This window comes from Aristolochia californica, unplaced genomic scaffold, assembly GCF_029961685.1.
Source record: "Aristolochia californica isolate CCGP_79_NKW_82.1479 unplaced genomic scaffold, dmAriCali1.0.hap1 SCAF_16, whole genome shotgun sequence".
Lineage (NCBI taxonomy): Eukaryota > Viridiplantae > Streptophyta > Magnoliopsida > Piperales > Aristolochiaceae > Aristolochia > Aristolochia californica.
The window spans coordinates 18,020,018-18,041,701 of NW_027181837.1; the positions used below are offsets into that span (position 1 = coordinate 18,020,018).

The 21,684-nt window shown below is 36.7% G+C and overlaps 2 protein-coding genes across 10 annotated transcripts; one reads left to right on the forward strand and one right to left on the reverse strand.

The window, feature by feature from the left end:
- Positions 1 to 922: 922 nt before the first annotated feature.
- On the forward strand, positions 923 to 6,750 carry LOC137953887 (pentatricopeptide repeat-containing protein At5g46680-like). 7 transcript variants are annotated; one of them, XM_068801430.1, is made up of 6 exons: positions 1,001 to 1,339; positions 1,519 to 1,614; positions 2,769 to 4,753; positions 5,234 to 5,364; positions 6,102 to 6,201; positions 6,489 to 6,750. In XM_068801430.1, the coding sequence occupies exons 2-3, from the start codon at positions 1,607 to 1,609 to the stop codon at positions 4,168 to 4,170; spliced, it is 1,410 nt and encodes a 469-aa protein (XP_068657531.1). In that variant the 5' UTR covers positions 1,001 to 1,339; positions 1,519 to 1,606; the 3' UTR covers positions 4,171 to 4,753; positions 5,234 to 5,364; positions 6,102 to 6,201; positions 6,489 to 6,750. The 7 variants fall into 7 exon arrangements, with proteins under 7 accessions (XP_068657529.1, XP_068657531.1, XP_068657535.1 ...); XM_068801434.1 differs by lacking the exon at positions 6,489 to 6,750 and adding an exon at positions 2,648 to 2,689 and having other exon boundaries at positions 1,519 to 2,535; positions 6,102 to 6,480; XM_068801432.1 differs by lacking the exon at positions 6,489 to 6,750 and adding an exon at positions 2,648 to 2,689 and having other exon boundaries at positions 6,102 to 6,480.
- Positions 6,751 to 8,892: 2,142 nt separating this feature from the next.
- On the reverse strand, positions 8,893 to 21,231 carry LOC137953841 (transcription initiation factor IIF subunit alpha-like). Of its 3 annotated transcripts, none has more exons than XM_068801358.1 (10): positions 21,026 to 21,231; positions 20,621 to 20,838; positions 20,376 to 20,534; positions 18,203 to 18,348; positions 17,458 to 17,825; positions 12,446 to 12,561; positions 11,718 to 11,855; positions 11,241 to 11,483; positions 10,908 to 11,117; positions 8,893 to 9,151 (listed from the first exon to the last, which is right to left on the reverse strand). In XM_068801358.1, exons 2-10 carry the CDS (start codon positions 20,789 to 20,791, stop codon positions 9,062 to 9,064), a joined length of 1,641 nt encoding a protein of 546 aa, XP_068657459.1. In that variant the 5' UTR covers positions 20,792 to 20,838; positions 21,026 to 21,231; the 3' UTR covers positions 8,893 to 9,061. The 3 variants fall into 3 exon arrangements, with proteins under 3 accessions (XP_068657459.1, XP_068657458.1, XP_068657461.1); XM_068801357.1 differs by having other exon boundaries at positions 21,018 to 21,231; XM_068801360.1 differs by lacking the exon at positions 20,376 to 20,534 and having other exon boundaries at positions 21,018 to 21,231.
- Positions 21,232 to 21,684: the final 453 nt, after the last annotated feature.

Here is a 21,684-nt window from a genome sequence, read left to right on the forward strand (position 1 = left end):
CATAAATATAAGACTAAAATAACTAAAACACCTTTTAAATTAAACACTTTTGTGAGACATCCTCTCATGAGACGTCTGTCAAATTCTGCTATATAAATTATTGCTTTGTGAGAGTCAAGTAAGACTCTCCCATACCTGCTTTTCAACACTCCCCTTCAAGTTGGAGTTCATAATTTCAACTTGCAAGGAAAAAAGAAATTGGTCTTCAATCTAATTTGGCTGAAAAAAATTATTTATAGATGCCAGTTCTTCATTTTATATTCTCCCTTTTTGATTATATTGGTCACATGAAAATTACCATAACATGTAGAATAAAATATTTTTTTCTTGTACTTCTCCCCACTAGCTGGGGATAAAATGATGTAGAGGCCTAGCTTAGATAAAACACAATATGAGAGAAGAAAATCATTCATAACCATACGTTAAAACTCTATACATTAGTCAATATTAAAGAACTGAAATCAATTTTTAGTAAATAATATAAAATCAACCATTATGAGAGCGAACGAATAAAAATAACTGAAGTCAAGTACTTATTTGAATCCAGATGAAGAAGTTTTGAAACCAATAGTCCTATGCAACTTAGATAACCATGCCAAGTGGATGATAGACCCCCTTGAGGTTTGTGCCTCATGGGACCAAGAACTATTAATTTTTAATTTTTAATTTATTTAATTTTTAATTTAAAACTATGTGCACTGTTTTTTCTATTTAATTTTTAATTTATTTAAATTTTAATTTATTTAGTTTTTAATTTAAAACTATGTGCACTGTTTTTTCCTATGTATGTACTGAGTCAAAATTTTCAAAACTAATCCGAGTCAACCGAGTTAAATGATTTTAGGTTAGCTAGATTCGATCCGATTCCCTACTTTCCCATCTATGCTCTCGTCTTTTTCCTCTCCAAAATCCTGGTTGCAGTGAGCCACAGCCTCTCATACCAGTCATCACTTGTCACTTCACATGGCCCCTCACGAGACAACAGTTGAGGTGTGTTCTTTCTCCCATCTTCTGTTTCCGCTGCTTCAGTCCTCTACTTCTTCTATTTTCTTTACCGGTGAGGACACGCTTATTTTTCTTGAAGCATCCCCGACTTCTTGTCACCACTTCGTCCGTTTCAAAAATGCATCTTTATCCATCTTCAACTTTGGAACTCTAATATTCTTATGTTATTCGCAGTTTCTGTTATTCACTATGTTCATTCTTTTTGAATAATTGGATAAAACCTTGATTGGTAAGTCTTCTTCGTTTGGTCTATGTTTGAAATGAGGGAGGCCCGAAACCGAATAAGTAGGGCAGATGAGGTGCTTTCATTGCAAAGGATCAAGCTGTGCAAATGGTATAATTTTGATGGGGCCAGTAACATTGATGAGAGAATGCTTTCTTCTTTGTTTGTTTCTTTTGTTGTCAGTAGGGATTACTGTTATTTAGATTTTATTCCAATTTATGCGTAGACAATCTCTCAGATTTCTAAATTATGCTCTTGCTCATTATAGCATCTATGTTTGTCCTTCGCAGGTGGTTGTGGAATACAATTTCATCTGTCGTATTTTCTTTGCTCAACTTGTTCTCATACCGAGAAGAATTAAGAACTCCTGACTTTTAAATGAAATGGTACCGCTTCAAATATTGCATTTTTAGGTTTCTGAATTTATGTCCTTACTGGATTTTATTTAGATTTACTTCTATCACTGGTTTCAACAAAAAAAAAAAACTATTTGATTTCTTTAAAAGCTGCCAGAAAAACCCCACCCTTTTCGATGATTACATTTGGCTGACTACAGTGGAAAAGAGAACCGGCATAGTTCCATCAGAAATGCCCTCCTAATAAGTGTTTGAAAAATTCTCTTATACCTCTCAATAAAATGTTGATGGCTTTTATGTTCCATACTTGTTCCACTTTATAATTACATGCATATGAAATTAGTTTCATATGGAAGATTGAAAATCTAACATTTACTAGTTGACATGCGAAATATATCACTGATATATCTTACGCTTTGCTGAGGAGGCTATTTGATAATTCTAAAGGAATTTTGGGCCACACCTTACCCCTCTAACATCTGTAGCAGTAGGCTCATTAGCCCTCTTCTTTCTCTTGATTAAACAATACATAAGAGAAGGCAACCATCCATTAACCAATGTATAACAAGGTTGTTGGGTTTTCTTCTTTTCTTTCTCGTCTGGATTCAAAGAGTTACTTGTGGATGTAAGATAATGTTTCTGATAGGATGGCCATCTGCTTTAATAACTCCCTTACTGCAAATGATGTTCTCTTTTCAGTTATATAGGTTGCTCTACTTTCTTGATGGTGACAGGATCTTTGTCCCAAGTCTTCTTTCCTTGCATGGCACAGAAAAAGGAACATAAATCCATAAAATTTCATAGCGTCGGCAATGTTCTAGACCTGGCCATGGTGGACAATGAGTGTGTTCTATACCTGGTTCATTCCATGCTCTCTTCCTCTGTGATGGTCATGCTGTTATATCCACATGGTTGGGTCCTGAATAATAATTTAGGAGCACTAAATCCTAAGTTGTTATCCTCTGTCACTATTCTCATTATGTTTCTTCTCTCTGTTGCCACATTTTTGTTGACTTTTTTCTGGATTTTGATCTGTTGCCTGGTTTTCATTTGTCTTGATCAGAAGCTTACCTGTTGCCACTTTTCAAACAAAACAAAACTAAAGGTGTAGTGTGGGGAAGCATCTTTTTTTGACACTTCTTCCTATCTTAATTATTCAAACTAACCCTTCAAATCTTATGCAGGTTCTGGGCTTCTCAAATTGAAAAGCTACTCCAGATAATGATCTGCAGCTTCTCAACACGCCTATTTAATATCTGCATAGCTTCACTCTGTAAGATCCAGAAACTAGATAAGGCTGAGGCAGTTATTGTTGATGCAATTCGACTTGGATATGTTCCTGATGTTGTAACTTACAATACACTAATTTCTGCTTATTCGCGTTTTGTTGGAGTTGATGAGGCTTACTCAGTTCTTTATAGAATGAGAGAAGTTGGTATCAAACCCGATGTTATTACTTACAACTCTTTAATTGCGGGGGCCAGCAGAAACTGCCAGCCATCTCGGTCCCTGGACCTGTTTGAAGAAATGTTACATAATGGAATCCTTCCTGATACATGGAGCTACAATACTTTGATGCACTGTTTTTTTAAAGCTGGTCAACCTGTAGCAGCTTACAAGATATTCTGTGATATGGTGTCAAGAAATATCACTCCCTGTGTAACCACTTATAATACTATGATCAATGGCCTCTGCAAGACAGGAAATACTATTAATGCCCTGAGATTGTTTAGGGATTTACCAAGACTAGGGTTTACTCCGGGCATTGTCACTTATAATACACTTATTGATGGACTCTGTAAATCACATAAATCCGGATTAGCAGGAAGGGTTCTGAGGGAGCTTGCAAAATCGGGTTGCTCTCCAGACCTGACAACTTACACAACAGTCATGAAGTGTTACTTTAGATCTGGAAAGTTTGACCAAGGTTTTGAGATTTTCTCTGACATGAAGAGGAAAGGATATGCCTTTGATTCTTTTGTTTATTGTACAGTAATTAGTGCTTTGGCTAAATTAGGTAAGACAGAAGAGGCTTATTCGTGCATGGAAGATATGATGAGGGATGGAGTAGAGTTAGACTTGGTATGTTACAATACTCTTATCAATGTGTATTGTAAGGAAGGTAAAATGGACTTAGCATATCAATTATTGAAAGAGGTGGAGGATTGTGGCCTCCGGAGTGATGAGTATACCCATGCTATATTGATTCATGGATTTTGTAAACTTGGGGATGTTGATTCTGCTAAGAGGCTCTTGGGGAGCAGGTCAGCAGAGTCAAATTTGGTAGCCAACAATTGTTTAATTCATGGATTGTGTAGAGTGGGTCAGGTGGATTTTGCATTGAGATTATTTAATAAGCTGAGAATAAAAGATACTTTTACTTACTCAATTTTGTTGCATGGCCTTTGTAAATCTGGGAGGTACATTGTAGCATTCAACATATTAATGACTTGTTTAAGAGATAAGGTCAAAATTTTATCTTCTGCAAAACGTGCAGTTCGTGTTGGTCTTCGTGATTCTGGATTTAGGAAAGAGGAGAGGAAACTGAAGTCAGCAATTCGCCTGGCAAGGCTTTTAGTGTCCTAAACAGGGTTCACATATCTATTCCTCTTGGACTTTGCAGTATTCAATTTTTCTTATGGTGGAAAAACAATTTTGAGAATGGTGCAGGCAATGTTGTGATTTTATTAGTGTTGCAGGATGATGAATGCATATTCATAAGATCATTTATCCGTCTTATTTTGTGGAACTAGAGGGTAAGTTGACGGTCTTTGTGCTTGAGGGTTGCTTTGATGTGAAGGGAGACTTGTTACCTACAAAGAATAAAGGAAAAGAAATAGTGGATAAAAATTTGAGACTAGTCCAGCCTTATCGGAAACTTGCTTAAGGATAAGAAGGAGATACTCTTGAGGAAATTTCACAAAATATATATTTGGATGTCAATAATGAAGAAGATGCCTTGAGGAAATTCCACAGAATATATTCGGGTGTTCATGGATGCTTCGGATATTTCCAATTCTTTGAATTGAGACCGATTGGGACTTTGTCAGAGATTGTTATAGTTTCTCAATACCTGTAGAAAATGGTCGATGTTCCAATCCTGGCTTGAGCAAGCTGTCACATATGAGCTAAAATGAATATGGTTGTGGGGCCAAGACATATTGAAACTGTAAGCAAGCACTATCTTTTTGCCTTCTCAATTGACTGTTCTAATATCCCATCTTTATATTGAATATAAATTGCATAATCTGTGGAGAAGCTGTACTTAGAGCCTTCCAGAGTGCTTTGGTTCCATCAGTTTTTGTTCAATGTGGCTCCTCTATGTTTTGGAATTAGATGGGGCAAAATTCTTCTTTATATTCTGCTTCTACCGGTTTTAAGTCCATGGGTTCTGTTTTTTTGGGAACATCGGTTGCATACAGACTCACCCAAGTCTCCCACACACCCAATCCTCCTCCCCCTCCTCCCACCCCAACTGTTGAGCTTAAGGTTCAATCCTGTGTGTGTGCGCATTAATTTTCTGAAGAAGTATGACTTTCCCTATTTTATTTCATTGCATTTGATATGGCTGAGCCCTTTTTATTGGTTCATGGTTTAGTGTTTTGACTTGATTGCTTTGGATATCTTGGCTGATCCATTTACTGTACAGTTCTTTTTCCAGATTTAGAAGGGATGTCCTTCTGAAATTTTTTGTGAGCTTGATAGTGTTCTACATCAAATGGCAAGGAGCCTGAAATGTTGGCCGCACCAATCTAGTACTGCATAGTTTGCTTAAATGTGGTATGATTTCTACTATATGCTGTATAAATATGTATTTCTTCCTGCAATCTCTCACCGTAGATGATGCTTTCAAAGAAAAACCTTCCTGTTTTCAATAGGCTTGTTATGCATGGTTTTGTAAAATTTTGGTATTTAATGAGGCAAGGAAATGCCTTCCATACATTCTAAAAAAATAAAAAATAAAAAATAAATTAAAATAAAATAAAAATAAAAATAAAAATAAATATAGAGATGCCTTTGACAACATTATGAGTTTTTCTTTTAGAGTGTATCTCTAGGCTGCTGGCAGATACGGATGTAACTGAGGATCAATCTCAAATTAATCTTCGACTAAAAAATAAGTACAAAATAGAAATTTATATTTGAGCATTGCTAGCTCCACTTGTCTGGCTGATGATGTGACCATCTAATGGAATCTCATCACTACGCCATTTCACAAGATATTCTGATGGTGGTGTCTTTTTCTTCCCTTACTGCTGCTTCATGCATCCCTCCTTTCCAGCAGTGTCTCTCTCCTCGGAATCTCATCTTTTATCCACTATGGTATTTTTTCTCTTTTCCCCCTTTTGTCTGTCATTTCCTCTTCTCTTGTTCTTTTACTTTTTATTTATTTATTCATATGTATTTATTAGTCCTTTTCTTCATTTCCGTGACTCTGTTGTACTTTCCCATGTTTACATGGGCAAAAGCCTTAATGACCTTTGTTTCTTTATTTGTTATGTTTTTGGCTTTTTCAGAAGGGTAGTGGAGTTGTAGGAGATGATACCTGCTAGCATCACTGCTCACTGCCTATTGGTTGCTGTACATCTCATGCTTGACAGCCCCACAACTGTTGAGGTGAGTATCAGTTTGTCTTAGTTTAAACTTGTCTGGTGCAAAATTTCCAGCAATCTTCCTGAAATCTGATAACCTAAGATTTTGGGAATATGTGAGGACCTTGATGCTTTTCTTCTGATTAGTTTGTTGTAATTGTGCAATGATTTTTTCTTTTGACAATAAGGCCAACCTTAAAGTTGGCATGAATCTGTTACTGTTCAGAAAAATACCTTTTGTTGCATCTGTGCAAATCCATAGCATAGATATATATCCACAGTTTTTTTACTCTAGCTTCCTATTCTTCTTAGGAGTATGCTTGGCAGTCTAGAAAAAGAAAGAAAAGAAAAGAAACAGAGAAAAAAGTCAAATTTATATTGTTTGGAAGCAAAGAATCTGAGAGAGGAGAAATTATTCAAAAAAAAAAAATTCTCTCTTAGTTATAACATGTTGAAATATTTGTAAAAGGAGTATTTTGGTCATTTACCATGGTTGTATGTCCCTCGTCGGATTATTGTTAACTTATCTTTATGATAACTTTGTGTCATTAGGGAGATATAAGGGTTTCTATGTATAGGGGAATATTTGTTACTTTGTTATCTTTTTTTCATTAAGTTAGTATATAAATGAATAGAGAGCTTTATTTTACCTCTTGCTTGCTGAAAACGAGGCGGCCTATATAAGGCGCTTTATAGGCAGGCTTTAAAGCCCTCTAAGCTGCACATATTCAAGGGGTAAAGGCATACATCTTTCTTTTGGTTTGTACTCTAGGAACCTTTTTCTTTTCCAAATTCTATAAAACTATATAAGCCTCTTTAGTTTGGTTTTCTACTTGTAGTTTATAAAGGTTAAAATTTTGAAATGCTTTATTTTTAATCTTGGTCAAATAACAAACATATCATCTATAAAGGTAATAAAATATATTTTTCCTCCGTCACAATACCACTCATCTCACATTTTATGTCATTGTGTATAAGCTTTAGTAGGTTGTTTTGATTGGACACATATCTCATATTTATTTTTAAATCTATGTTATTTTGGGTCTAACATGACACATGATAAATTTTTATCTATTATAATACTCTTTGCAAAAATTACTTTTAATTTTAACTATCCATAAAAAATATAACTCTTCCCTAGAAAAGACCCTCCCTTGGTAATTACAACTTTATATGACTTTTTCGCCTAATCGACTCAAAAACGTAATATTTTTTCTAAAGTCTAGCACATAATGCATATTGTGGAAAGTAAAAGTATTCCCGGATGTAAACTTCAACTCTATTTTTCCTTCATTGATTACTTGAGCAATATTAAGATTGTCCATTATCACATATTTCCCTTAGACTTCTTAGTAGGAAGAGATAAAAGGAATATCATAACAAATATGGACAGTTGCTCCTGTGCTAATCTGCTAATCCACCAACCGGTTGGATTGAATGTCAAGTGTAACTCTAAGTTAGTTATAACTAACCTATCACCGATTTCTATGGAGTTACTCCCAATTATCATGTTTGCTTGAGGGGTCCTATTATCCCCTGGCCGTTTTGTCTTTACTTTTTTTCGTGTTTACACTAGTTAGAAAAGTTATCCGATTTTTCACAAATATAACAAATACTTCTGTTTTGTTCCTTCTAAATCTTTTATTTGGGCTTAATAAAGTATTTCTTATGTTTCTTTTTGTGAAGTTAGTCTTTCTTGGATTCTATAAAAAAAACAATTCATCTGACTTCATACCCATTCAATTTAACAAAACGAAAACTCATATATTATTAGAGGGTAGATTAGGGGTATGGTCATGGTAGATAGTTGGTCAGTCTACTGTTCCATTGTGTTATATTAAGTTAAGAAATATATATATATATATATTGATAACTAACAGATTGCATCCTATTTTTTGAATTTTTTTTTTACAAATAACTCCCTATTTTGCTTCAACAACTGGATGGAACTAGTGTAACTGGGTGAGGCAGAAATTAACCATCTATCTGATTTAATGTCAGATTTGATTTTAACAACATTGAACTAAACGGTCAAAAGATATTCTCAATCCTCAAAAGAAAATTTCAAAGATCCCTAACAAATTGCCCAAATTTTAGAAATTTCAAAATTCTAAAACCTAAATAAACTTCGAAAAAGTCCTATGTTACTCTTAAAAGTTGTTCAAGTTCCCTCTTTCTCTCACCATGGCTTTCAAGTAGTCCGTTTTGTCCTAGATTGGAGTCTAATTGGATATCCCATATACTATTACCATTATCTGGTTCCATATTAATAGCAAAGTATGACTGAATAGAGAATCATACTATTACGTTTTTCTAATAACTCTTATTTCTTGTTCTGAGTTGAGAATAAATCTTATTTTTTTACAAAACCTTTTTTATTACTTTGTCTTAGTCCAAACTTTAATATCAGTTCAATCCAATTGAGACAAACAAGACATCTATTGATTAATAAGTCCCAACTTGAAGATAAACTGAGCATATCAAATAGATGATAAATCTACCTCTTTCACTCCCCAGTTATTTCCACTCACCGCAATTTATCAAAGTCAATCAGCTGCCTTCTGTATCTCAAATATTCCGAGGATGAAGAGTCTTGAAACGCTCTCTATGCCGGATCACCACCATCGACTCCATTGGAACATTCCTAGCCAAACTTCGTACGTTACAAATTAAAATAACCATGAAAATAAGAAAGTCTAAGATGAACAAACAGCCAGAAAAGAAAATTCGCAGCTTATTTGCAATAACTACGGTCAGTTTGATGATTGCATGGCCTTGTTTGGGAGACCAAAAAAAGTTTTTCTTGCTTTCATTATCCTTGAAAAAAACACAAGTGACCGAAAAAAAGGGGGCCTGTCATTGAAGTTTACAGATGAAATCCAACTTCATTTCTCTCTCAACACAACGTAGCTGGGTCCATTTGTCTTCTGAATTTTAGATATTCTCCTCAAGATCTCAGCAAAAGCTGATTTGTCCTGCAATAACCAATCTCAGATTAAAAGGAGTGAATCCGTCATGCATAGACGTAAACTTTCTGCATAAAATACCCTAATTCAACTTATATCTGGAAAATTGCCAGTAAAGTGATTCATGGACAACTAAAAATGGGAGCCAACAAAAACAAAAGTTGCATATCATCCAACATGGTTAGGAAAACCGGATCAACATTTAGAAGGTCAAAGAGATGATTAGTGCACATAAGTGATGCATACAAAGATAAACCCTGAAGTCCATATTTTAGTAGAGACTATATTTTACAATTCAGTGTCCTACAACGGAATTAATCACGCAGCCATTGCCCATACAACTATGGGAAGTCTCTTTTTCAAAAAAGAGAAATTATGGAAAGTATCTGACTCATAATTAGAGCCTTCTATAATAATAAAAAAGAAAAAAGAGCTCCTATACCTTTTATCTACCAGGAGAACACTGTTTTTATATTTTTCTCACTTAAAAAAATATAAAAAAAGCTCCTCTAATCATTGCCTTTCCATAATAATGAATCTCCAAAGCATAAGCATTTTCCCACCAATTATCATGAGGTTCATCAAATACTTCAGACTCAACACCACAACACCTTCAGTCTCCCAAACCCAAATTAAATAGCACAAGGTACAAGTCCTATGCAACGACTGCAAATATCTATCAAACGTCTTTAAATTCTTTCAAAAAAATCAACTAGCATTAAAAAAGCTTTTTTCTTGTGATCTGCATTTTAAATTGAAGGACACTCAAGTGGCAGGAATAATAATCATTCAAAGTAAGCAATTCTTTTTTCCTTTTGAGAAACGAAGTCTAGTAAACAGATCTAATCAACATAAGACATTGAAAAAGTAATAAGAGATTAAAAATACATTAAAATAATCATCAATATAAATGTATTTCATCTATTTTTAGAAAAATATATACCCTATAGGCAGCGGAGGAAAATAATTCAGAAGATAAACATGTAATTTAGAAAGTCAAAACTGAAAAAAAAATGTGACTTTTAAAAACAAAAAATCTATGAAATTGTTGCTTTGACACTGATAAAGTCGTTTATGCTATTCTATTTTCCATATATATGGTGTACATGAATCAGAACTGCTATCCTCCCTCACATTTTAATAAGCACATGCTTAAATATACTGTTTCACAAATCCCCACAAATATGCATGCATAATGTCATACTCCTACACGCACTGCCACAAAAACCTTTTAGTTACAGATTTGCTAAGCTCAAACAATCTATACAAGAAGATAACCCAACAATTCATAGTCTCAGAGCAAGTACAATATGGATAATATAAGAATAAGATTTCTAATTTTTAACCAACTTTACGAGATGAAAACCAGCTTTACAGGATTGCTTACAAGAGAGAATCTCAAATTCCACATCCTTCAATATTCACATGGATCTCTGATGATGATAAAAATCAATACAAGCACACACTGCACTACAGCCTGTCCACATTCAATTTGTAATATAAAACCTTAAAAAGGGGACTATTGTTCAGCCAAGCCTTACAGCAATAAGAAACAGGTTCATATAGCATAAATGCAGAAAAGATCTTAGTAAAATTATTCCCACATCAATCATTGCTTCAAGTGCTGCTTCATGTCTTATAGATATAGATTTCCCAAACTGATGCAAGAAACTAGAAAAAGACAGCATCCACAAATTTATTCTTCCCCATGGTGGGTAGCATCCATAAATGAACAAATAAAATCATAATTATCAAATTAGTATACCTCCAGTGTCCTTAATCTTGCCTTGAACTTAGCAACAAGGTCCTGTGTTGTCACTGTGGCCTTCTGCAACAGAACAACCCTAATTTCCTCCTCAGTCACAGGAGCTGTAACTAAAGTGGACCCACTTTTTGAAGATAAAGAAACTTTTGGATGTGCACCATTTTTGGAAGTGAAGGATGGTTCTTTTTTAACAGATGAAGGCTTTGAATCCTGATTGAAAAATAAGAAACTCCCTGTCAGACCTAATGAGAAGCAGAATATAATATAGTGGAATATGGCTAACACTCAATTCATAAGGCCACATTAAATAAATAAATAAAAAGAGAAGAAAACCTCGCATGTGCGTATAGAATTCACATTTTCAGATTTCAACTTTTTTGCAGGTGTACTGTATGGTTTTATATCCTCTCCACTATCTTTTCTCTTTGTCTTAGCTGACTTAGATTGAGATGGAGTTCCTCGAGGAGCAGCAGTTGGTGGTTTTGAAGGACTGCTTTCAACAGGCTCTTCTTTAGGTGCATCTTTCTGCTTAGATTTAGGAGCCAACACAGGTGACAATCCAATCTCATCATCCATCTGGACATGCCAAATGTAAGAGAATATCAGTCACTATACAAACATTCTATTAAAAAATAATCCACTGGGACATTTTGTATCTGTTAGAATGGATCTAATGGTAATTGTAAAACAAAAAAATAACTGAATTTCAGGACGTTTAGAAGGACCTCTTACTAGGTGGATAAAGAGTGCTTTGTGAAATGAATTTTTTTCCCTTAAAAAACAGTAGTAAAGAAGAAAGTGAAAGATTACATCATCATCCTCATCATCATCATCAGCATCAGATTCATTCAATCCTGCAGCTTTTCCAAGTAGCTTTTTCAGTTCTTTGCCTGATTTGCTCAGCTTTGTCCCGTCCTCCTCATTACCATCTTCTTCATCTTCATCATCCTGTACCACCAAGAAAATTTAAATAACCTTCCAAAGTGACATTCACTCTTTTGGAAGTTAAGATGTCTCAACTTCAGAGAAGGTCATGAAATATAAAAAGACAAGACAGTTAAGCAGTCATGTTTATGTCACAGTAAAATCGAGGTAAATTTTGAGGCTAAACTGTGGAACTTTATAAAATATTACCAGGGTAAGGTTCTATCAGTTCAGGGTTATCTTGAGATATTAGACCAGACATATTTGAACTCTTTTAAAACTTCATTAACTACTTGCAACTAGCTTGCTTTAAGAACATTTCCTCTCTCTGCAGATGTGTCTTCTGCTTGATTCTTCTTGTATTTTTCTTTAAATAAAATCCCCAATATATACATACATATATTATAAAAAAAAAAACTAGAATCTCAGATAAGCCCTACGATAAATCTTCAAAGTCATCATCACAAATGGACAATATGTGTATAGCATCCACCCAACGGGTGGCTGGACCTAATCCAGGCTATGTGGTAGATAGTCTAGCCAAATTGTGACAGCACACACACACACTCTAACAAGGATATAATAACGGAAACTTCATGAGGGTCCAGTTGTACCTGCTTAATTTCTGGTGGTGCAGGAACTGCAGGGGCTAAATCCTCTCTTTCCTCTGGATCATTACCAACAGCTTCATCATCATCAGTGAATATTTCTTCATGCTCCCAATCATCGCCTGAGGAAAAAGACCAACCAGATAATCTGTCTTTATACAATTTCATGCAAAACTATTAACCCAAGATAATATTTCTATGGTCCTTCCAGCATATTCATGATCACATCACCAAGATGAGTAATGACAAACAGTTTTGGAACAAATTAAAGCAGTAGCAAAAGATTTCAAATGTAAAAAAGACAAAGAAGAAGAATTGAATTGGCATCCTAATGATCTTGTTATCATGGACTTATAAAGAAAATATAAAACAAAAAGGTATTAAAATAAAATGAAGTAAATAAACTAATGGTTAATCCTGTATTCCAACCAGTAAGCGCAATCAGTTAGATGTATCTAATATGGCTTTCCAGAGATAAAAACAGCGGAACTAACAGCATTCCTCCTCACTACTTCTACTGGACCATATCCAAGGAAAGGTCTAACTGGAAGTATCTCAAGACTGGTGTCTAGCACATACAATACTTTGATGGAACTTCCAACTCTAGAAACGAAAAATGAGCAATCTTAGATAATAAAATTTGTATGTCAAATCAGTCTCTGTTTAAAACTGGAAAGCTAACATTCATGCATAAGTTTGGAGGTTACAGTAGCATTCAAAATAATATTTTAATTTTTGCATATATAAGGGTATTCTAGTCTTTTTGGAGCGTAAGGTTAATGAATAGTTTAGTCTTTGTTTTCATTAGCGCAAACACAGATGATGCATTACATCACAATGTGCAAGAGGTAGCTTAAAAATACGTAAGGACACGAGATCAACCCAAAGTCACTCATGTTTATTAAAGAAGAAGAAAGAAGGAAACTCGATTTAAAAATATATGATTATCTATTTTAGGTCAAGTTCTAAAAATAGGCAGTCCGAAATTAGAAAGTCTCTATTGGAGACCTTAGTCTCAGAAGACTTCCTGAACTGGTGTAAAACTGTTGATCACGATCCTCTCTAGACTTCAAGGGTCTAGAATCCTCCCTTCAGGTGAATTTTTTCCTCCTCCCCTCTTTGCCAACTCTTCTTCTTTATTCCTTATTCCCATAACTAACTGTCTTTATGGGATAGCCTTGCTCCTGCCAGGTGGATGTGCTGTGTTGGATGCTTGGGTGCTTCATTCCCCCTTTTTGGCCTGATTCGTCTTCCCACTTTCGTCTATCCTCACACCCCAACCCACACACCACCACCCCCGATTGAGAGGCAACTTGTCCTCAAGGTGGAAAGAAGGGAACTGGGATAGAATGGTGGTGTAGGGTTCCCATGTGACTTCAAAACTCAGGGAGGTCCTTCCATTGGACGATTTGCTGAGTGGGAAGGATGTGGGCCTGTTGGACTGAGAGTACTATGTCATCTATTTTTGGACCGAGAGTACTATGTCATCTATGAGGCAAGGAGGTACGTGTTGGCAGGAAATGGGAGGCTGAGTAGGCTTTTTGAGTTGGCTGATGTGGAAGACAGGGTGGATGAGAGAATATGGAGGAGGGTCAAGACAGTAGGCCATATCACCAATCTTGACCAAAATTTGAAGGGTTCATAGAAACGGGGGACTAAGTTTCTCATTGGATTTGAGGGCCAAGGGTTGGAGTGGGTAAGGCTATAACTTGAGGTAAACAAGATCACCGACTTGGAATTGTAGTTCCTTCCGTTTAGTATCAGCATGTGCCTTCATTTGAGCTTGAGCCTTGCGTAAATTGAGTTTGAGTTCTTCTAGGATGGCATCATGGTCCTAAAGTTGTCGGTCAACTTCATCTATCAAGGATGTGCCAAGGGAGTATCAGAGTAGTGTCGATGGATCCCTCTCATAAATAGCTCAAAAACGGTCATGCTAGCTGCTCGATGGAAGGTGATGTTGTACCAGAATTCGGCCCAAGTAATCCATTTAGCCCATTGCCGAGGGTGGCTGCTAACGAAGCAACGGAGGTATGTGATCAAACACCTGTTGACCACTTCAGTTTGACTGTCTGGGGGTGGTAGGCAGAGCTCATACGGAGCTGGGTACCGAATTGTTTAAAGAGCTCCTTCCAAAAAGTGCTAATGAAGATCCTATCTCGATCAAATACGATGGACTGAGGAAACTCGTGCAAACGTATATCCTCTCAGATGAACAATGAAGCAACCTGGGTGGTGGTGTAGGGATGACGAAGAAGGAAATGGTTATTCTTGGTCAATCAGTCCATGACTACTAGGATACTGTTGAACCCTTGAGGCTTTGGAAGACCACCGAGGAAGTCTCTCTCATACCTGGTTGGGGATGAGGAATGGTTGCAGCAATCTGGCTGGAGTGAGTGCATTGTATTTGTTCAGTTGGCAGACCTCACAACTGGCTACAAATCGTTGTACATCACGTTTGAGGCATGTCCAATACACCATGTTGGCAAGGCGTTTGTAGGTGCAATAGTAACCTGAATGCCCTCCACAAGGGGTAGAGTCAAATTCTTCAAGGAGGTGGGGGATATAAGTGGCAGAAGAAGGCAATACCAAGCGGTTCTTGTACATCAAACAACCCTAGAAAATGTGGTAGGGCAGGTGGCCGTCGCTGTCTATGAGTAGCTCTTGCTGAATTTTGTGAAGTCTGTCATCCTTGTGAATCTCTAGCTCCAATTCTTCAAGATCAAAAAACATACCAGGGATACGGCGGATATGTCCATGGGTTATTCCCTTCGTCGCAAAGCATCAACAACCTTGTTATCTACACCGGGTTTGTATTGGATTTCAAAGTCAAACCCCATGAGCTTGCTGACCCACTTTTGTTGTTTTTCTTCCATCAACCGCTGGTCCATCAAGAAACATAGGCTCTTTTGGTCAGTGTGGATGATGAAGTGTCGACGGAGAAGATAGAGCCGCCACTTTTGGACAGTGAAGACAATAGCCATAAGTTCACGCTCGTAGACGGACTTCAAATGGGCTCTGGGAGATAGGGCTTGACTTAAAAATGCCAAGCGTCGCCCTTCTTGCATGAGGATAGCCCCAATTCCCGTGCCAGAGGCGTAGGTCTCCAAAATGAACGGCTTAGACAAGTCGGGCAGAGCTAGCACAGGCATTGTGGTCATGGCATGCTTCAATTTGTCAAAGGCCATCTAAGTGGTGTCAGTCCATTAGAAGGCATCTTTCTTGAGTAATTGAGTGACATGTTCAACAGTTTTGTCATAGCCTTTGACAAATCTATGGTAGTGTCCAGTGAGGCCCAAGAAGTCGTGGAGTCCCTTAACAACTAGTGGTGGTTGCTATTGGAGAATGGCTGTGATTTTGGAGGGGTCAGCCGAGACACCTTCTATGAGATCAGATGCCCAAGTAATTCAATTGGCGTTGGCCAAAGGAACATTTTGGGGATTCACCACCAGGTGATTATCGCTTAACAATTGGAGAGTGGCTCATAAGTGAGACAAATGAGTGGCATGGTCAGGACTATAGACCAGGATGTCATTGAAGAAGACCAACATAACTTACGGAGGATGAGCTGGAAGATCCGATTCATCAATGCTTGAAAGGTGGATGGTGCATTAGAGAGGCCGAACGGCATCATCAAAAACTCATAGTGCCCTTCATGAGTGTGGAATGTTGTTTTGTGGGTGTCCTCCTCCTTCACCCAAATCTGGCTTGATATCCTGACTTGAGGTCCTCCTTCGTCCAGATGAGAGGTTAGTTGGTGTGAGGGGACAAAATACCCTCCTTAGTGTCACTGACCCTGTTTCTTTAAAATCCAAGATTTGGCCAGAAATGTTGTTTGTATTTGGAGCCATGTCCATAGATCAGCTAATAGTTTAGTTGATTCTCTGGTTAAAGAGGAGGTTTCCCCTCAATCTCTCATTGTAAGGGATCCCCTCTCTGATGTTTCTTCTTTGTCTTCATGCTTAATGAAATCATGCCCTTTCTCAAAAACAAAAAAACAAAAAAAAAACAAAGTCCATTCACTAGATCCATTACATAGTTACATCCTGTAGACCACCTATAGAAATAATGTATAAGTTGATGTTTACACTCCTGATGTACCATAATTACAATTTTAAGAAAAAAGCTTCCTCACACTCGCTACCTAGAAAAAATACCAATATGAAGCTTCTACATGATAGCAGACCGTGGATGTTTCTACAACAGCTGCACATGGAAAAGCTTCATAGAGCTGATAAGAGAACTAAAAGAGTTTGTGTGTGAACTAGCGCTTTCTCAACCAGATATACAATCTTAGAAATTGTCAAAGAAAGGCTTGAAAAGCGATGATTACTCTATATTTTTAAACATATTTAAATTAGTTGACAATAGATTCTTCAAAATAAAGTGAGAATAAAGTACATGGAATCCTCTTATCAGCAGGAGAGGTGAAATTCTAAAAAAACAAATTATACTTTCAAATTTTTTCCTTATACTCAGCCCTCTAATGTTGTTACAGCTTTTTGTATTCAAATATTTTAGATATTTTGGATTAATTGCCCCACCATTTGCATGAGAGGCAACTTCCAGTTGCTGGAGTTAGCTGATCAAATGCTATAACATTGATGTATCACCACAAATTGAATTATTTGTAGTATAAAGCACAAAGAGTGTAACAAACTTCCACTCATTCATCTGAATCAAGGCACAAGTAATTGCAGAGGAAGCATTCAGCCTCCTATTTTAGGGCAATTTTGTTGTAAGGAAGTTAAGGCTATTTAAACTTTTGCACCAACAACTAAAATCATTAGTAAAAGAAATGAAGAAGTTCACTAAATAGGTATTAGCTGTAAAGTTTTGGGTTTCTCTGGCAAAGGTCAACTTCCTACGCCAGATTTTATCATCTCCTTTTTCCTCTCCCTCTGTTTGTTAATTATGTTAACAAGAAGTAATTCTTGGAGCCAAACACTCGTATAGATTAAAAACTCAATCAATGTTATCAATAAGGAGACAGACAGGAAAGAGAAAAACTAAAAACATACCCTTTTCAATATCATCATCATCAAGATCAAGATCTCCTCCTCTTAGACCTTCTTCATCATCATCCAATTTTTTTATGTTGAAACCTAACCTATTCTTCCTTGCCTGCTCCTCCTCCTCGTCTTCTTCCCCTTGCTCTGAAGTAGTAGTTTCATCATCATCAATATCTACTTTTTTGTGAGACCCTCCTTCAGTCCTCTCTTTACCAAGATCAATCTCCTCAACTTCTCCAAATGCAGCAGGTCCATTATTTGCTGCTTTCATCATCCACCTTTGATATCCATCTGCCGTTCTCCTTCGGTTCTTCATCTTCTCTTCTGCTTCTTCAAGTGTAAGTTGCTTGTAGTGAGCCACTTTATTGAAGTTGTACCTGCAGGAAAATGCATCTCATGATATGTTCATTTCCCAGAATAAAACAAGCTATCATTTTTATACTAGAACATGCAACTAAATCTAGTGATATGAGACTGACATGATGTGAGATAAAATTGTATCATCCTTTAGTATCTTGAGAATGCTTAATTTCTACAATTAGGAATCTACCATAATTCATACATACTGTTAGCCTTGTAAGAAATCTTACAACAGATGAGTCTTAAAGAAGAATGAACAGCAGTTACAGAAAATTATGTAGCTGATGTTGATACTCATCTGTCCCTGAAACTCTTTAGCTATCCTTTTTTCTTTGCTTGAAACCCATCTTAATAAGGATCTAAATGGAGATCCTAATAAATTAGTCATGCATACCAAGAGCCAGCTGGAATAGCTACAAACTCCTTCCCCTGCATCATTAACAGGTAATAATTTGCAGACTGGGAGCCCTCAAGGTGACCTTGATACTGTGACTGACCTGTCTCATCCTCCAGCACCCATGGCTTATTCTTATACTTCTCCTATTGATGTGCATCAAACATGGAACTCATCAGCCATAAGGCAATTCAATATAAAAAAAAAATGTGAAAGAGGAGACAGAGGGCAAATGAGTAGTTGAGATGGCACTTCGTTCTAAAGAAATAAATAGGCAAACTAGACAATCCATCAGTTATCCCCACCAGGTTTTCACTGTTATTCAAAGTAAAACGAAACAAAGGTTAATTACCTACATAATCTTAAAATATTGAATAAATACTTACATGCTCATGCATTTGAAATTGATACCTGCATACCCTTAAAATATTATTAAAAAAAAGAAAAAAGCACAACCCTGTCTCTAGGTTCTGTTATCTAGCTATAGAATGAAAAGGACCACAGAACTCCCATAAAGGTGATAATATGATTTGTAGTTTTTTTTTTTCTCTAAGCAATATGTTGTGTATGTATCAGTCATTCAATTTAGGTCCACATAACTGACAAAAGTCACACACCCACCCCCCCCCCCCCCCCCCCCAACCCTGCAAAAACGTATATTAAGATGGTTGCAACTATTTTAACTCATGATTTCTAAGTAGATCCTATATCATAGCAGTGGTTTTATACAAAATAAGTGATATAAGACCATTAATCGTAATAATGTTTTTACAAGGATACACAGGATTAAGACTATCCATGGATCCAGATATTCTCCAGATCCTATCCAAGTTCAGATTCTTAGGGAACTATCTGAACTGAAGTTCTTTGGACCTTAATTGGATATCCGTTAATGAGTGATTTATAGAAATATTAGTCATAATCATGTTTTTACAATGATACTTGGGACTAAAGCTGTCAATGGATCTGGATACTCTTCAAATCCGAGTTTGAATTCTTAGATAACTATCCAACCCAGAATTCAGACAGACCATAATTGGATATCCAATGACGGACCTTAATTGGATATATTATAACAGATCCGACACTGTATCATAGCAGGACGTGTATCAAAAGATCTGCATCCAGTAAATATCAGGTTCAAAACTTCAGTCATTAGATTTATATCCAACAGTGCATATTGGTTCGAGGTTTGCAATTACCCTAACCCTAAAAATGCCCATCAAGAAGCCTCTTGTCACTTCATTTGCCCATTCACACATAACAGCACAACTACACGACAGCAGTACTGGTTGCTTGTTAAAAAATTGTATTAATTGCAAAAAGGCTTTAAAGTCCAGTTCTCCAGTTCAGACTTCCTTTGCATAATATCGTGATTTGGCTATCTGGACATTTGTAAACAAACTGTAGTGGGACAGTGCTATATTCAGTCAGCCCTATTTGTGACTTAATTAATATAAAGCCAGAGAATGAGGGTATTCTTGATGATGCTGCCAAGCTATATAAGTAGGTAGAATGTGATGTTTAATGAATCCATATGTCATTAACCCAAATAAAAATGTTACTTGTACAGCAGCGATCACAATTTCATCCATAGGTAGAACACCCACTGGTGGCTTGCACTATGCTAGTCTTCTATATTGTCTATTCTCAATTACCATATAAAATAACAGCAACTCATACAAAAAATTCTCCCAATGGCCCAAAAGCCTCAAAAACCCATCTTGCAGCTCCAAGCCCAAGAAAGTGCAACAATAGTTCATTGCAGACCAATCAGTTCTAAGTAAATTTAAAGGAGAAGCTCACCGCTACCACAGTAGTGCAAGGTGGAAAGGAACATTATACCATGCTTTATATGAATAACTTCTCTGCTAACTTGTACCTTAGATTCAAAAACCTTAAACATCCTAACAATGTTGAAGGCTTCAAACCCAAGGCAGCCTGCAAGTATAGTTATCAGAAAGGAAGTAGAGAATCAAGCTAATGGCGATTTATAGACAGAAACTACGTATACTGATAAATATCTGTCCAACTTAGCAAATTTAACTTTTCCATATAATAATTGTGGTCCGTTCATTCATCACAATTACCCATCAGTAACTCATAATAAACCAAACTTATGAAGTTATCAAGCTTCACTGTAGAAACTGAAATTGCATTACTTAAAAAGCACCCGCAAGCCATCAGTAATCTGACGCCCTTGAAGTCCTTCTTTGAAAAGCGACCACTTATTTTCTGCGCTTTTCTTCTTGGAGAAACTCGGTAAACCCGCAGTAAATCTGGCAATAGAGTAAGTCTTATCATTGCTGGTACTAGTCCGGACGTTGTACTCCTACGCCAAATATTTGGCGAATTCAGGTTTTAAAGTCATATTTGCAAGTAATCAAGTCTCAAAAGGATGAAGTAGCGAGAAATTACTCTAATCAATCGAGTAACGGGAGCTCCACAGTCGTAGCATTTGGAGTGACTCTCCGCCATTCTTTTTCCGCAGGACAAACAAAGCGTCAAGTGCTTGCAGTAACTGCCATAAAGATCAGTGGCAGTTCCACATTCACCACACGACGGCTTCAGAAGAAGATCAAATGACATTATCCTCCCTCAAACACGAAATCCTAACTTTGCCGGAAATTATTTATCTGACGATGGAGAACAGTGACAGAGACCAACCATAGAATTAAGAAGGAACACGAAATTAGATTAAAAAAAAAAAAAAAAAAAACTTTCAAAAAAATCATGAAAGAAAAAAAGACAGGATTATGAAGTGAAAAAACAGATAGAGTCAATTTTAGCTAGATACATAAACTTAGGGTTAGACCTTCCTACGGCAGTGCGAAGGAGAAACAGAGGCCGGCGCCCGCTTTCTTGGATTCTCGGAACGAGCAACCGACCAAAGCCAACCGATTCCGTCGAAGGCCTGGACAGGAATCAGACCGGGTCTGGACTTTGGGCTAGACCCTGTTGTCTTCCGACTTGATAAGTCGACAAAGGTTCAGCCATAGAAGCCTTCAATATCCTCCCACTTGGAAACAAATTTGTGACAAAGGGCCATTAGTTATTTGACTGTTTAATCGAGGTTTGTTCAATTGATTTCACGCCTCGTACTTTTCACCAACCATTGCTACAATAAACAAAAGCGCTCACACGCCTCCCTCAAGTCTTCCCAGTGATCTGAGACATTCGATTTTAACAAAAACAGGCCAGGAGAAGGTGAGTCCCTTTCCATTTAGTAGGTCTAACTAAATCCATATGGATTAGTTGATGTGGTTGAGAGGTTGAAACTACATTCTTGGACTTGAAAGAGTTTTTGTGTTACTTTTTAAGTTGGCAAACATCACAATGTTTCTCTCTCCAAAAATTTTATTCGCCAGTCCTCTCACAAGGTTTTTCTTAGCTAATTTGTTCAAATGTCCTAATCTCTTATGCCCAAACCAAGATCCATCGATTTTTTCACCCAAGTAAATGGCTCTAATTGAGGGTAAATC